Source organism: Cryptomeria japonica, chromosome 7 (genome assembly GCF_030272615.1).
Source record: "Cryptomeria japonica chromosome 7, Sugi_1.0, whole genome shotgun sequence".
Lineage (NCBI taxonomy): Eukaryota > Viridiplantae > Streptophyta > Pinopsida > Cupressales > Cupressaceae > Cryptomeria > Cryptomeria japonica.
Window position 1 is genome coordinate 817,063,629 of NC_081411.1, and position 18,405 is coordinate 817,082,033.

The window sequence follows — 18,405 nt, forward strand, 5'->3', positions numbered from 1 at the left end:
TTCTTTCACTGTTTAAGCGGCTGTAAGTTTATGGTACTTCTCCAAGAGTTTGACAAGAAACAAGGTTAAATCCTAAACAACCTAAAATACGACCCTAGATTAATTTAAATTAATATGCCAGGTCAGAGACAATACAACATTTGGATTTACTTGCCAGATTTTTTAAACTTCTCATTTTTCTTCTTATTCAACAACTAGGAAATTTTGGACATACCATGCAGTACAAAAGCCTAACAAAAGCAATGTTTTTCAGCTCATATATATGCTTACATCAAAGTCTGAAAATAACTACTTTTTCAATGCATACCAAGTTTCCAAGATGTTCCTCAGGATTTTTTCTGCAGCAGCATATTCATGTCCACAAATTAGCAGCTTCCCCTGTCAGCTTATTGCCACAGATTACCACAAACAACAACTAGAAGAATTTAGAAACGGTTTCTAAGGAATTACAATTTATTGATTGCATTAACACATTGATACATGATGCATGGCTGCTTGACTTATTTACAAATGGTATAAACCTCTAAACAAAATTCATTTGATGAGCTCGTAAAACCAATAACTGTTCTAATTACAGTTTATGATTTTTTCACTTAGTGCTTTTCAAGTAACTGCAGAGCATGGAACTCACCTGGATCCTTAATTTATCATTTTCAATCTTAAAGAGATCGCCTAGCTTTCCCGCAAGCACATCCAAAGCCACTTCAAACTTACCTAGTTGTTCCAGCACAGAAATATATACGCGCAAGGCTGCCAGAAATGACACTTTCAATGAATGATAGTAACTAAGAATTTCTCAACTATCCTAAACATATGTTATCTTAGTAGAACTTATAACACATGGAAAATTACCTTCCAATTCAAGTAAACCATGAGATTCAATGCGCTTTTTAAGTAAAGCTTCTGCTAATGACAACAACTTTTCACCTCCATTCCCACAAGACACCTAATATATACAGCATTGACAGATCAGAATAGAAGCAACTTCTTTATTGGAATAAAAAGGCTAGTAGTGAGTTTAGATAGGCCCTGTAAAAGACAAAGCAGTAAGAAGAAATGATAAAATAAGGCACTTCTATCCTAGCAAAATACAGAACAATATTAACACTTTAAAAATAACAAAACTGAAAGATTTCTATGAAGTATGTGATATAGAGAAACTTATAACAACCATTGTTTCCTGTGCGAGCAAAAGTAATGTTAATATAGTAACAAATGAAGATCAGAAAAAATGTTTAGCTAGAGCTTACGACCTTATTTCCAGAGCCCCCAAATATTTAATTATTCTCAAAATGTTTATGATAAAGCCTCTCATTTGCTTTCAGGATAGACGATTAAAAATAGGATGCAACATTCCCATTCCATATGAAAGAACATCATGAACATCTGAAATATGTCACTCTTCTAGGTTGAAGTTATATGACAACCTTCATGTCATCAGTCAAGATTAAAATGATTTACAATGTGGAGAACTAAAAAATCTATCTCAATCACATGAATAAAAAAATGATAAGTAAAAGGTGGACTGAGTACACAATGATGAACTTATGGATAGTCCTCAAAGTTCTAATATAAGACTTACACAGCAGAAGATAAGAAAAAACCTAATACTTCTTCCCATCAATCAGCTAAGGCTCAAATTCCACAGTGTAAGCATAAGTTCACACTAATTCACCACAGATCTGCACCCAGTTAAAGGGGCATCAAAAAATAGTTCTCCCATGGGAGAATGACCCCTTTTCTCACAGCAGAGAAGGATTCGCTTTCCAGCAGGAAGCATAAGGAATTCCCTTGGGGTAAACGAATCTTCACCTCAAAAATTTATACAAATACATGATAAATGAGAAAATAAATAAAATGCCATCTCATTGCTGTGTCAGAAACATAGTCTAAAGAGTAGTAAGACAAGCCACAACCAGCATTTGGGGGAAAATTTCTTGAAAAAATGGATAAGGTCCATTCTAGACACACTTCAATACTTGCATTCTAAAAGTAGTAATGTGCAAGGTGACACAAGTGAATCACTCATATCTAGATTCAAAAGACTAAATAAAATCTGAAGGACATGATTTGCATGCTTATGGAATGAAAATCCTGGTTAAGGATACACAGAAGATGGTGTTAGCTTCTAATTCCGACAGCTCCACATTAATTTAAGATCAAAACATTTCTGGCCATTGATAGTGCATTGACTCATTAAAAATCACATCAAGAATTCAATATCAACCACAATATTGTTGTAGATATTTCCTCTTCTTTCTTTTTATATTTTAGTCTATGTCATTGAATTCACTTCTACAGTACTTGCTTACCCTTGAATTTTTGGATTGCAACTGGATACACTTGTGAGTATCATGAACCTCCTTTGATCACTCATAAAATCGGTTTATTTCATTCTGTGTTTCCCTTTCTATCAGCTGAGAATATGTTCCCAAAAATTAGTAAATTAGAATGACAACCATAATCCAAGACATCGGATCTCCTGCCTTTGTTCCCCTCAATGAAGTGGAGAGTAAACAACAGTTTACTTTCATGTTCCTTTTCTACCATTAATTCCAGGGAAAATATCACTCTCCGTACACAAACTCAAAAGGATTCCTGCCAACATTTTTTTGTCATACATTTCAAAGGTACTTGTTCTTTACATCAACAGACTTAACACTAGAGCTATCAGGTTTCCACAATCCACGCTAATATTCAATAATTGCTTCTGGATTTGATTGTGTATGCCAATTTTTATCATTGACATTTCGAATCACACTCCGTGATTCATTATCAGGATGAGACAAGAATACCAAGGAGTGATTCGAAACGTCGATGATAAAAATTGGCATACACAATCAAATCCAGAAGACTTAACACTGTCAGATTGGGTTCTACACAACTACTAAGCTGATTATCTCCTTTCTTCCTATTGCCAACCAATAAACATGGAAATTGGGTTTTGAATACAGCAGTTCCACATAAGCTGCTACCAGGGTAACAATCCTTATATGCACACTTCAATATTCATTGTTCAGCTGCCCTCTGTAAGGTCAGTTAGTTCCCCTTGCTCACAGCCCAGGATGTAGGTCAATCAACCACAAGAATCAAAGCTATCGAACATCAAAAGTGTTATAGTGTTTCCTTTCAAAACTTTCTTGCTACCTGACATGGTAAAGGTAACATGATTGAACAAATATTCCCCAAGTTCAAAAAAACTGGACGAAATATCAGGTTTTAAACATCCATGCCTAGGAAATGAAAACTCTGTCAGGGAACTCTGACCCAAAGACTTGGAAAATGTTACAGGACTTTTTCCCATGAAATTAACTTGCAATTAAATTATAATGTAGCATAGAATTATGCACAGTAGTCTGTATAAATCAGAATTTCCTTTAAAGCTGATAACACAGTTCAGATCATATTATTTAATGTAACTGAAGATCACACAATATTCTGTATGATATCACAACTTATTGTACTGCAGATCGCTGCTGTATGCACGATGATATCGACTGATCCTGTTATAACAACCACTTCTTATAACTTTCATCGAATGAATAGAGCCGAGATATATACTCTCAATGGTCAACATAGAGTCACGGCTCTATGTGGAATCGACATGATTCCACAGAGTCGTGACTCCTATGTGGAGCAGCAACCATTGATTACCCTCGATAATCATACGCAATGTTTGATTAAACAATTAGTAATCGGTATAATTACATTTAATCATCACTCTTGATAATCGATATACAAACATAATCAATGCTATGTATAATCCGATTGTCATATAGATGATTATTGAGCAAATCGATTCATCATATAATATTGTGATCTGTGATCAGAATATGCATATACAGTGAAGTACGATCAAGGGTAGGAATAAAAGAATTTATCATACAGATGTCTAAGGCTATATTAGAACAGTTAGAATTATCCAACCGTTGCTACATATGTTTCAACACAAGATAGCGGCAACTGTCTCCCACCAACCTACGAGAAGGAAGAGAAGGAAATAAAGATCAATTGGGTTGAGATGGAAGTCACAGATTTGAAAGAATTGACGAAGCAAGTCTAAGCCTACACACGCAAATGGATAGATGTCCAACATCAGAAGTTGAAGGAACAAAATATGACTATGACATTCAACTTAGAAACAAGAGTGGATGATGAAGAGGATGCGAGTGCAAGTGCAAGCGCTTCTCAATCAACTCATTCTAGAGGTTCGAAGAGAAAGGATGATCATGGAGAAAAAGAATCATCAAGAAAGAGACATAAGTCAAATTTTGGTCATCCTTCTAGCACTTCCTCCAGGCATGAAGAGGAGATGAATCAAAATGAAGGCCATGAGAACCAAGGACTTGATAAAGATTTGAGTCATGGGGTGAACGAATCCATGGAATCAACAGTTCAAAATGATAGAAGTGAGAGACGAGACAAAGGAAAGCTCTTGCAAGAAATAAGGAAGACATCTAGAAAAGTTTTGGTGAGAGAAAGGATAATGAAGGACGGACCAGCACCGAGCTTTCTCCATTGGGGAAGCTTGCTTCGCATGAGGAAAGTCATTTTTGAAGATATTAGTAATGGGTGCAATCAAATTGAAGAAACCATTCACCTCATTCATGATAATGATTGTAGAAGTAGCACAATCATCCTGGAGAAGAAGATCGATCCTGGAACGCACATAGAGACCAAAGAGTTGGAAGAAAGAATAAAGGTCATATTCCATGGAATGGATGGGTTGATCATAGAGAAGCAATTAGATAACGTGCATGCACTCATGGTACTCGTAAGCAAAATGAGAGACCTTGATCCTGGATGGGATACTGCTACCATCACAGCCTTTGAAGAAGTCATCCACCTAGAAGAGCAAATGAAGAATCTGCCAGCAGCTCCAACAACTGAGATTGAATGCATGGCGACCAGGTTCATTGAATACGCCAGAAAGGAAAAGGAAAAAGGGAACAAAATTCTAGATGACAACTTGATATGATCCTATGTGGCAATTCATTTTCTTATTGGAGGATGCTTCCTCGTTATTTGTGCCAATTGATGTCATTTTCTCTGATATTTTGATGATGTCTATCTAGATAGGTTTTTGATTGTATCAATCCCTAATTAGGGTTTAGGTGGCGAAATCTAAGCCCTTGATCTTCATTCGATCTCGGCCATTCATCGTATTTGGGAGTGCTATATAAACCCCACTCATTTCATTTATATATATTAGATATAGGAGAGAATTAGAAAGATATTAGAGATATATTAGAAATATAGAGAACAAGAGAGATAAGAGAAGGACTTGAAGAATTGTTGCTATTTTGCTATTGGATTAATAAAGACATTGAATTTGTGGTATTTCTATTTAATCCTTGAAGCTTCTTGCATGGTTATTCATCTTCTCAAATCAATCTTTGAAATTAGTTTAAGTGTTTAAATTGAATGATGGCATGTAGTGTATTATTTATGGTGAAACTCCTAATCCATACCACTAGCCTCTTGCTGATTGTAAGTGTGCCTTGTGTGGTCAACTGGAATCCTTGAAAGCGCTTTAGTTCAATTGTTACTCAATCATTGATATGCATTTGATTGATGGTGTCTATGTTTGGTAATGATTTGAAAATCATCTAATACCCTTAGAAGATTGCATTAGCCTTCGTGGAGTTGTTCTTGTATGGCGATACTAAGACTAGTAGAGTTTCACTAGAAATCATCCTTCATTCTTGCATTCCTAGTTGTAGTTTAGTATCCCTCAACCCTAATCTTTTGTATTTTTTTTATCAACATCTAGTAGTAGTAGTAAGTGGGCCACATTGCATATCATTCATTAAGCATTCCTTGAAGTCAAGATATCCATCCCTTAAGAAGTACGCAAGGCCCCTTGGAGTAACAGCAATCACAACGACCAACAGAGCTTATCCACATGTCGTGACCTGACATTAGGAACCTTGAAGTCTTCCAATCGATCACGTAGTTTACCATTTGGGAGGATTTTGTTCAAGAGAGGATAAGATACCTTGGTATTTTATTCTGTGTTTGATTGTGCATAAAAAACACATCAACAGAACCCAAGGACATCATGGAAGGACGTGTAGTTAGAGATTGAAAAGGAAACTTGACCACAATTGAAGATAAGAAATTGTTGGATGGAACCAACAATGAAATAGAATTTAAAGGCAGCTTGGCTTGCCTTGAAAGTGGGGACAATACTCGGTGTTAAAAAAATACATTTGGAAGGCAATTCACAAATAATTGTTTATGCCATTAAAGAAAATAAAACTCCTAATTTGAAGTTAAATAAATTTTTAGAGCCAATTTGGCAATTGCTAGAAGAATAAGAGGATTTTCGAATATCCCATATATATAGGGAAGGAATTTCTCAAGCTGATCAATTGGCACAATAGGCAGCAACAAGGTCGGAGAAGGAATGATTTTGCAAGACCTTTGGCACAAATTGACATGAAAACATTAGGTAGGAATGGTAAATGGTGTTGTTGTCATTAATGAGGATAGAAAGCTGAGTGTGATGAAAGGACAAAGGTGTATTTCGATGAGGCAATTTGCATTTGCGTCGAAGTGTGAGTGGGCGGGGTAAGTATTAAATAGATTCAAGCGGAGATGGACACCATCAAAGAAGGAAACAAACTTTAGCTTGACAACCAAGGAACAACAAATCACTTTCAAAGGTAAAGTGTCTAATGAAAGGCTATGGAATGTCTTCAAACATCATTACCTTATCTTGCTACAAGCCATCAAAATGATGTTGGATGAAGAATTCTTGAATTTAGATTTGAAGTATGGAACCAATGTGGACATCGCCATGATGGTTTTAGCTTGGCTACTAGAACTAGAGAGCAAAGAAGAAGCAAGGATAATGTAGGAGTGCATCTAGGATATATAGAGGGGAAGGATGGCAGACTTCATTGAAATGGCCGAACTGGGAGCTAGTTTTCGAGCTTGTGGTGGTTGTTGACCACATCTCTATTGTTGCACATATAAGTTTATGTTGTCATTTATGTCAAACTTATCAATGGTTCGAATGTTGGTTTGCAAGTGATATGATGCAAAGGTGTATGGTCTGGCAGTGATCTAGTTGAGTTTTGATATTGGTGTCAAACTTGTTGGTGGTCCAAATGTTGCTCCGGAAGTGATATGATGAAGGGGTGTATGAATGTCTTGCAAATTACATCAGTGTTCCACGAGCGTTGGGGACGGGGGGACGCGGGGACGTGTTTCCAGGACAGGGGGACCAAGGGCCTAAGTTTGGGGACGGCGGGGGGACGGCAGCGGGGGGTTGGCGGGGTGGTGGTGCTGATATAGTTATACATATACATATAGTACTTGAAAACTAGTTTTGAAAAGATGTATGATAGTATTACAATGTAAGAATTATATTTCAAATGAGACTATAGGAAATTTGAAATACTAAATCTAAATACCAAGATTTCTAAGTTGTGTTGTTATATGGAGCCTAATCAGACTCGGAGGTTAGATTTTCCCTACTTCTATCGACGCGGTTTCCCCCTATATTTTTCAACGGGGGTTTAGGGGCAGCGCCCCCAAGTTGGGGTCAAGGGGCAACGCCCCTTGCGCGATACAGGGCGAGGTCGAGGGGCAGCGCCCCGCAAGGCCAAAAATACTTTTATTATTTTCTAAAGGCGTCAGGTGTTATTTTTCTTTTGGCCCACGTCCAATTAGAGTTACCCCTTAACCCTCAAAAAACTTAAAAAGTCACTTTTTTTTAAAATTTTAATATTAAATATTGCATATACGTGGGGGCGACAGGAGACGTCTGGGCATCGCCCCGTCCTTGGAGAGACGTTTGCACGTCTCTCGAAGGACTGGGAGACGCCCAGACGTCTCCCAAGGAGACGTCTCCACGTCTCCCTGGGAGACGCGGGGACGTCTTCGCGTCCCGGCGGCGCTTAGGTAGCAGTGGCGGGACAGCAGGGGACGCGCCCAAAAGGGGGGGGGACGCGTCCCCGTGGAATGAGGAATTACATGCAATATATTGGCAAATATGCATGATGATGAAATAAGGTGCTATGATGTTTTTGTCTGGAATGAGGAAGGTGTACATCAGATTTGTGTGAGGACATATTGGCTTGTGAGATGACACTATGGTGTGTGTATAGATGTTGTGTGGATATGTAGAAACTGTTTGAAGATGTTCTAGATGGCAAATATTGATGGTATGTTTTGTTCTAGTAGATTGATGTCTTTCTACTTGGTCCAGAAATTGTATAACTATTTCAGGTGACTTCTCTGGTGAACAGTATCTCTATTTGGTGGTTTGTGATTGTACCGGATATGTATCAAACAGATGTGTGAATTGGAGAGGCATGGTTATGGAAGATCGATTTCCTTATATTTCAGTTTTTCAAATGGACGGACATTTTACTGTGAGAATTATTTATGTTTGTGTTCAAGAATAATGCAGTTACAAGATGTTGCGGAGGAATGTGTTGCATTCCATGACTTGCTAGTACTCTAAGGGTGTTGTGGATCATTGATTTATGTTCCTTGGCACTTTATGTTTCTTCTATGATGGTCCACAAGTCTTATCATTTTGGTCTAGATTAAAAGTTTGAATAAGATAGATTGGTATGAGCCAGCTTATCTGTTTTGGCCCGAGTTGTTGCATATGGTGAGTGTAGAACCTTTTGGGAGATATTTGGAAGGTGTGTCGACATGGTGTGAATCTTCACATATCTATTTTGCCTTCTGTGTGTTTTTTATAGATCGTTTTGGGTCGATGGTGCATATACACGCTACATATTATAGGCCAACCTAATGGAGGATATTGAAGATCCAATTGATATATAAAGGACGGATTAATTAAAAAATGAAATGGATGACATATGTGTGTGACTAATATGGATATGAAAGTATGATGCGAGTTTAAGGTGATGTGTAATATGCGAAGCTGAAGCGAAGTAATACAAAGGTCCGAATGTGGTACAATGCAGTAATGAAGGTTGGATCAGATGAGTATTAAGTTGTGAATTATTATCCGCATATTGGTAGATGTCAATCCCTTGCAGTTCAATCTCCTATCTTTATTGTGTCTGGACAAATGTTTTGTATCTTACTTTGAAGAAGTGATCTTCAACTGTGCAAGTCCTATTGTATCTTATCCTACGGTTGTGTGCCTTATCCTGCAAGTCAGGAGAAATGAGCTCCCTGGCTTGTGGCCTAAATCTTTGTAAACAACTTTGATATATATATCTTGCTCTAAAGAAGTGATCTTCAACTGTTCAAGTCCTTTTGTATCTTGCCCTAAGGTTATGCGCCTTAGCCTACAAGTCAAGAGCAATGAGCTCCCTGGGTTGTGGCCTAAATCTTTGTAAACAACTTTGATATATATATATGAGGAAGTGATCTTCAGCTATGCAAGTCCTTTTTGTATCTTGCCCTAAGGTTGTGCGCCTTAGCTTGCAAGTGAAGAGCAATGAGCTCCCTGGCCTGTGGCCTAAATCTTTGTAAACAACTTTCATATGTGTGTGTGTGTGTCTATATATATATACACATATATATAGATAGATATATAGATATAGATATTTGAAGAAGTGATCTTCAGCTATGCAAGTCCTTTTTGTATCTTGCCCTAAGGTTGTGCGCCTTAGCCTGCAAGTCAAGAGAAATGAACTCCCTGGCCTGTGGCCTAAATCTTTGTAAACAACTTTCATTTATATGTGTGTGTGTATATATATATATATTGTGAGTGCAACTCTCGCCGAGGTTTTTCCCAATTTGGGTTTTCCACATAAAAATCCTAGTGTTCTTGTGTGGATGTACTTATTGTTTCCGTTATTTCCTTTTATGCATGTGCGATGAATGATGTTTTGAAGACTTAAAAGAACGAATGATTTAATCTAATCAAGTTTTAGTATATGTTGATTCACCCCACCCTCTCAGCATCTAGTAGTGTTCAACATCAATTGCATGTTTAACTACCCATTGCAACCCTTCATAATCTAGGGCACCAGTATGAATGAAGACCAGTGGCATGTGGTTGGAATTTGTTAAAGGAATGTTGGAGGAGCCACAAAATACAGGCGAAGGAGACAAAAAAAAGCCTTGATGTGATGCCTCAATCCAAAGACCAGCATGTTAGAAGTCTAGTGAGTTGATAGGGTTTTTTGGGAATCATCGTAGCATATATTGTTGTGTAGACAACCTTTTGTTATCTGCAGAAGCAGGTTAGGGGGATTTGATTCTTTTGGGTAATTTTTTGAATATATGGAAGATCTCTGACATATGCAATACAGTAGTGATACAAACCAATGTAATTTGCATCTTTTTGGTTACCCAAGGTGTTCCTGCGACCCAACCCATCTATTCAGATTAGTTGAGGTGTGACTAGTCTATTGGGTAAATCCAAGTTGGTGTCGACCTCAAGACCTCATAGACCGAGACTGGAAACCTTTAACCAACTATGCCACCCCTCTGAGCGATATAAAATTGTAATATTATTTTTAAGTATATTTATTATTTTTATAAGTATCTAAATTTTTGTAAGTACAATAATATTTATTTCTAAATTTGCATGTAGTTCATTATATTTAAATATTATCTTATTTAAAATAATTTTTAAAATTTGACATGGTCGCAGCTCCCGAATGTGCATTCATAAGGAATAGATGAATAGTCCCCCAAGTGTATGCAATATAAGAATAATAGGGCAATAGCAGTATCAAAGCAAGGATAGGCAGGTGCAGAGCCACCATCTCGTCCAGATCAAATCAAGAACACCTAAACCAGATCCACCAGTAACGTCTAAACAAGCAGGCATACCTTCTGTCATATCCCCCCCCCACTGATCATTATATATATAAAACGTTAATGAAATAAATATTATTAATATAATATTTATTAATAGAAAATTAAATGAAATTATTTAATACTTAATTATTTATTAAACATTATTATTTAATTAACATTCATTAATAATAATATTCTGAAAATATTCAAATAAGAATAAATCAATATTATTATAAACATTACATATAGACTGTTGCTACTTTGAAGCTATCAGCGAAATCAGAAAAGTTCAAGAATATATATTATTATTACTCAGAAACTCTTCTCATTCCTAAGACTTCACAATTTTCTGAAACACAACGCTAAACACTGAGTAGTATGAGAAGTTCGGGTGGCAAACTGAATAAGAATCGTTTAGATCAATTATTGTTTAGCGGTCAAACTTAGCAATGCAACAATCTCTCTTGAGAATCAAGATGTAGCGATTGAAATTGTTTTAAACAATAAACACCAAACAACAGTTTTATTGGAAGATTAATTTATATAAATATCAGTGACTGGGATTTGTTTATATGTGCAGCGATTAAGACAATGATTGACAATAAAGAAAGACTGTGTCGATATATGATATATATATACATATTTTGAGGAGCAATGGAGGAATGGATCGATCATCATTAAGGCACGAATTATTAGGCTACAGGGTGTGTATTACATATAAGAAGTAACACACTGGTTAATGATTAAAGATTAGCAAAGGTATCGGATGAAGCAGCGATAACAGTGAATATAAACAAGCAGCGATTTCATCATAAAACCAACAATAACCTCAGGCAATGATACTGATAATACGGCTCGTATCAAATATTGATAATCGCCCCTCCTTCCTCACGATAGCAATTACCAAAGCCACAATAAAACCATTGATCGAGTGTTAAGATGCGATTGGAGGGAAGGTTAAGATTCAATAAGGTCCCGCAAAACATTAATTACGAACAGTCACCTCTTTTACAAACAGTTGTAAGCATGTGAGGGGTTGTGACTTCTCACAATCTATGAGAAGATATAAATATACAATTCAAGCAACCAAGATTGGTGTGTTATCGGCAACCATCTTATAGATGGGGGATTATCCTATAGTCTGTACTCATAAAAGGGGGTCAGACAATGGATCAGATCAGATCAGAACTGTTATTATGTTACAGGCAGTAACATCTTTGTTCTTGCTGATATGCATGGGACGTACTTAATATGTGATTGTGTCTGAAGCCGCTGGCTCATATACAGGATTTAATAATAACACTAATAATAAGAATTTAATAATAATACAAATATTAATAACAAAATAATAATTATGATTATTATAGTACTTGTGAGAACTGCTCTACAGTAATACGTATAATGTTGATATCTGAGTATATATATATATAGATATATATATAATGTAAAAATATCTAAGTTACCGGTTCGGGTTCGGGCACCGGTTTGGGCTCAAAGAACCTGGTATGCCGGTACAGCAAAATTTTGAAAAGGGGTTTGGATTCGTTAGTACAAAAACATGTATATTTTATATATATATATATATATATTTTGATATTTGTGAAGCCTATAAGCATGAATTAAAATTTGCATGTCACATAGCATCATATAAACAACAAAACAAACATAAGCTTGTAATCATAGCATCATGATGATACCATAATAGCATCATATACATCAAGTTTGATATCAAAATGACAAAATATTCAAGTATCATTGTTTCAACTTTCAACAATATAAAGTTTAATCATCAAATGGATCATCTAATTCATCCTCCTCCTCCTCCTCCTCCTCCTCCTCATTGACATTGACATTAGATGAGCCAATGCCACTTGCACTTGCACTATAAGTTGGCTCGATATCCGAGTCATCAAGTGTCAATGCAAGAAAATGAGAAGCGGGAGCATCCAAATCAGTATGCTCTAGCTCTATATCCCACATCTTCGTTTCCCCTTGTGTGTAGTCACATTGTTTGTGTGAAAGAAGACGTAGGTTGGAATACACATATACTAAACCACCTCTAGAACCACTCGGGTTCGACTGGGTTCGACCCGGGTTCGACCAGGGACGAACCACCTCTGGGTTTTTCAAACCCAATCCGAACCGGACCCGAACCAAGAACCCGTTCGAAACAAGACCAGTACCAGAGGGGTCCAAGGGCGAACCTGGTAACTTAGAAAAATATAATATAAAATATATACAAGTACATATATAAATATAAAAGAATATTGTTTGATCCGACAAACTAATGTTGGAATATAAATCAGGAAGACTTCATAAGTTAATAACAGAAAGAAAAGTATGTTTTTCTGTTAAGACTACCAGTATTTAAGAGGTTGGGGAATGAGACCTAGAATTATGAATGATAGATTGATTATCTAGTATAATAGATGAACTATTTGCTCATTAATAATTGATAAATTAATTGGAACTAGGGAATATTATTGACTTGATTCATAGTTTTGTCTCCTAATCAACTTAGTTTATGTCACAAGTAGGTTGAGATGGATTGATTATGGTTAGAATAGGCCTAAATCTAGTAGGGGACATTACACCTTCCAGCAGCTGCTTCAATCATTTCTGTCGAAGGAGCCATTTCATACATATCCATGTGTTTTTTAACGAATGCAACATTGAGCCATATCACTAATAGGAGGCCTTGCAAAATAGTTGTATCCATATGAAGGGGCCTTGAAAAATAATTGTATCCATATCCGTGACCACGCAGCTCTATGTAAAATGCCTTCACTATTAAGTATTATCTAATAGGAGAGATAGATATATGAAATCTATTAATTTATGTGCATCTTTCAAAAACCAAAACTCTTTCGTCTTGTGGAAATATTCTGAAAGAGAAGCCATATGATTATCAGATGATATTTCTACAGAATATCAATTCAAAATAAAGAAAACTGATCCAAGATAGCTTTTCTTATATTAAGTTTCCTTCTATGGAACACACAATTCCCTTAAAAAATAAATAAAAGCAAAAAAGATGTGATTTATTATAAAACACCTGCAGCTGAATACTGCATACAGCCCACAGTAGGAATCTCTCCTCACCAACAAGCTTGTACATTTTCATAGCTGTCTGCCAAGAGAATTAAAATTTAGTTGCTACCGTTCAAGAATTAAAAAATTAATTTAGAATTCTTGCAGATAACTTATGTAGCTAAAACACGAAATAATGAGTTGATAATATTAGAAAGTAAATCTTCAGCACATCATTCTACCTGTTGTTGCTTTACATATGAATATTCACGTACATAACAATTGAAGAGACCCATCATTAAATCTAAGTTGTTTGGCAACTTTGCACAGGCATGCTCGTAGCAAGAGGTTGCAAGATCCACTACATCGGCAAAACATGAAATTAATAAATCCAATTTCATTAAAAAGAAAAAGATGAAAATTCCAACAGATAGATAAAAGTTAAAACATGCACATGAATCACAAATTACAATTAAATAATGCACATACAACAATCGAGCCGTTGAAATACTATCTGCAGCGTACTGAGAGTAAGGTCATCAACAGGACCGGCATCCTTAGCATTTAAGCAGAGAGGCAACGATTCCTCTAGCTTTCCCATCCTCTCTAAAACCAAAGCCTTAAGAGCCTGTAGTTGAAGAGCATAACAAATAGAAAGGGATATTCATTAAATTATCTACAGGTTGAAAGATCATTACTCCATTAAAAAAATGTCAACCATAACAATGGATGAATTGATATAGGTTATATAAATGTGTATGACTAACTAAAATTGATCAATGCAGCAAGTGAAATCCTTAAAAAAACCACATCAGATGAACAAACAAAAATAAAAGCATGTTAGTCAGAAAATCCTAAGAGATTGCAAAAATAGGCAACCACTTAAAAGTATTTGTCTTTGTGGTATACAAGTGAGACCCTTCATCATCAGTCACAGAAACTGAAAGGGAAATGTGTAGAGTCATTGCAACTATTTTTCCAGCACTATAATATGACAATTATGTTAGAAAAGTGGCATCCTGAAAAGTGCTGACATAGATATCCTCAAAGCTAACAAAGTATCCTGCATTCTCCTCATATATTGCAAATTTCATGGAAAAGTTCACAAAATGTTATATGAAACTGGATACAAAATTTGAAACCAAGTAATGGAAGGCTGTCACCCTGTAAATCTTGATATTTCTAATAATAAGAGGGACCCTTAACAATCACCAGTTACAGAAACTGAAAGAGCATGTGCAGAGTCGTCACAACTGTATACCCAGCAATATAATCTAGCAACATTGTTAGAAGAGAGTGACAATCTGATAAATGCTGGTGGAGCTACACTCAAAGGTAATAATGTACTTTGCAGTATCCTCAAATTGAAGACTTCCCAGTAGCAATCAGAACACATTGTCTGGACATGGCTTCAAGATTTCAAAAGGGAAAGAAAAAATGACTATCATCCTGTACCAATTACAAACAAAACATGCATGTCTTGAAATATTGTGTGGCATACACCAAAGTTGCATTGAAATGGATATGATATCAAATACAGATAGAGCAGATTTTCAAAACCATATGTTACAGTTACAGCTAAGTCTGGCAATCATTTGCTCTATCCATATTTATACATCTAAAGGTTTTCAAAATTAAAACATAACATAAAAATTTGTGAATAAAAAATTAATATTTTACTTTATCCTAATTATTTTGTTACATTCTGTGTTTTTATTGATTTAAATATATGTGAGTGAATGAGATATTTAATGTGTTTCTTTCCTTTTTTTAATCTTTTCTTTTTTATGTCTGTCAAGTTTTCGATGTCTCTCACAAGTCCATAACCATATCTTACACCACTGCACCAGACAGTGTGGTACCATATCCAGACACGGATACGGCCTAAATATAAGCTCTAAAAGAATACAGTTCATGCAAACCATCCAGCCGCACTATATCCATATTCATATCCAATAATGGATACATGTTTCTGGGCAAGCAAGGTCAGTATACCACAATTCCGGTGTACACTAAATGACCAATATTGATACTTTCTCAGTCACAATGTTTGGTGATTTCCAAAGCAAAATTGTAGATTTCACCAAACATAAATACAAACCTAAAAAAGTGTAAATTTGCTTTAAAAATCATCCATAAGATTTACAAAACAAATTTCGCTTTAATTTAGAAATAATAAAATTATAATGCTTTTTTGGTATTCCTGAAACAAAACACATTGATATTTTTCATTAATTCTGTTTTCAGGCCCACGCGCACTTTTAGAACTTGCAATTTGCTGTGATCATAGTTTGAAAACTCAGCAGCCCAAAATTTTGACTAGAAGACTGGAATCATCAATACAAGCGTAAATATGAATCGCATAGAGAATGAATTTAGAAAACATATTAATCTCTTTTGATCAAAGCAGCATTACTTAAAGTCACAATTGTCTCAGTAAAACAAAAGTATAAATGGAATTCGCTTGCTAAAGATTTAATTGTGAGTTTTAAAAATGCTAAAAAATTCATAAAATTTAGAAAAAAAGGTTATTTTTGTTATTTCAAAACAAATAAAGGGAAAAAACAGAGCTTTTTTTTCCATATGGCACAGCCTAAAATAATTTTTATGTTTTGCTTTATAAAACCAGATAAAAAGATCTGTGGATGGTAGGCCCTGACAATGTTGGCAAGCTCAAGGGGCAGACCGCTCATCACCAGGCCAAAATTAAGGCCTTTGAGACCATGGAGAACTTCATCGCAATTGCCATTTATCATAATTTTATCACTTTTAACCAATACTTGTTAAATTCTTTCAATCACTCAACAATCAATTAATGCCACCGATACTCGACAAGCTACCAGCAATTCCAATGGACATATGCCAGAGCAGTAGGGTAGTGATAACAATAGCCTGTAAACTCATCCAGTATTTATCAAACTAAATTCAAAAAAAAAGAAAAAAAGAGAAAACAAACATGATGATATAAAGATTATGGAACACATTTACGAACGTTATCCAAGATTAACTCACACATTAGAGGCAATACACACCTCAGACAAAATTGAACAAACCAAGTAGATAAATTACTTAAAGGGGAACTTCAAAAAGATGATTTTTTTGTAGTTTGGAAGAAGTGAAAGTACTTACCAAGATGTAAGGAGAATCTGGATGTTTTGCTAACAATGTATTGGCAAGCTTGAGCGCGTTTTTGTACTGTCGAGTATCAATGGCATCCCAGAGAGGCCGCACACGCCTCTCTGCTATCCCCCCTGCTACCAAAAGCTTTGAACTCATTATTGCATTCTCCAAAACTCAAAATAACCAGAGTTTTACTCAGCGACTGAAACTCTAAATACTATTCTAGGGTTTGGACGATTCTCCAATAACAAAAACGCTGAAAATAGGTTAGAATAGAATGTTATTTTTTTCCACCCGGAGCAATCAGCTATCTTTCACCTTCCGGGAAAAAAAAATTAAAATTTTTAAAATCTAATTTAATCGTATACCTATTTCAAAAACGGCCAATTAATCAAGGTCTTTCGATTTAAAAAAGATTATTAAAAGATTTTCTATTGATTAATGTTTTATTAACTCACATAATGCATGAATAAAAACTAAAACTATTTAATTTGATGTGTACTTAAATTAAATAACTTAAAATACTATCAATTCAATTCAATTATTTTGGGCTTCCACGTGTTAACTAGTTAAAAAAAAAAGTAATAAATAAAATTAATTTAAATAACTAAAAACTAAAATAATAATAATAATTCAAAAACAAAAAAATTAAATACAATAATTTAAATTTAAATTAATTAAATAATTTAAATATTGTAAAATTTAAATTGATTAATTTTTTTTTTAAAAATCAAATAAAACAACTTAACATAAATTAAATTAAATAGTTTTCTTGCTTTAGAAAAAGAAAAAACTAAAGTTAAGTTTCTTTACACGCAACACTTCGATTAATATATTAAATTAAATAATTTAAATTAATTGAAATAAGTAATTTAAACATAGTAAAATTTAAGTTGATTAAAATTTAAAATTTACATAAGAATTTAAAAATCAAATAAAATAACTTAAATTAAATTAAATTTAAAAAAAATAGCTTAAATTAAATTAAATAATTCTAACATAGTAAAATTTAAGCTAATTAAAATTTAAGAATTGTATAAGAGTTAAAAAATCAAATAAAACAGGCATGTTCATGGGCTTTCTAAGGCTGATCTTAGTGTTGGCAAGAACTCGGATAGTGTTTGGGTTAAGCCAGAGCGAGGATGGATCAAGGTAAATTTTGATGGGACTTCAAGAGGCAACCTAGGTATCTCAAGTGCCAGATGTGTAGCTTGCAATGCGAAAGGCAAGATATTAATTAAAGGAGCTCAGAGGCTGCAGGATGGGACCAATAATGAAGTGGAAGCACAAGCTACATTGTTGGCGGTTGAATTGGCGAGTAATTTAAAAATTCCTAAGGTGCATTTAGAAGGTGATTCCAAAATTGTAATTGATGCAATTTTGAAGGGCTCTTCTCCAAGTTGGCGGATTAATAAATACGTCTGAATTATTTGCTCCAAGTTGATTGCATTTCAAGATTTTTGCATTTCGCATATTAGAAGAGTAGGGAATGGGGTGGCAGACTTTTTG

The 18,405-nt window shown here is 35.1% G+C and overlaps 1 protein-coding gene across 1 annotated transcript in view; it reads right to left on the reverse strand.

Annotated features, from left to right (window-relative positions):
* LOC131041804 (N-terminal acetyltransferase B complex auxiliary subunit NAA25) overlaps positions 1 to 17,197 on the reverse strand; it is a 77,372-nt gene extending 60,175 nt beyond the window's left edge. Inside the window, exons 1-7 of the mRNA XM_057975018.2 lie at positions 16,906 to 17,197; positions 14,266 to 14,404; positions 14,019 to 14,137; positions 13,802 to 13,876; positions 853 to 946; positions 632 to 750; positions 308 to 378 (exon numbers count right to left, since the gene is read on the reverse strand). Coding sequence (XP_057831001.1) covers positions 308 to 378; positions 632 to 750; positions 853 to 946; positions 13,802 to 13,876; positions 14,019 to 14,137; positions 14,266 to 14,404; positions 16,906 to 17,052 — 764 coding nt within the window. The 5' untranslated portion in view covers positions 17,053 to 17,197. The remainder of the gene's footprint in view (positions 1 to 307; positions 379 to 631; positions 751 to 852; positions 947 to 13,801; positions 13,877 to 14,018; positions 14,138 to 14,265; positions 14,405 to 16,905) is intronic.
* Positions 17,198 to 18,405: the final 1,208 nt, after the last annotated feature.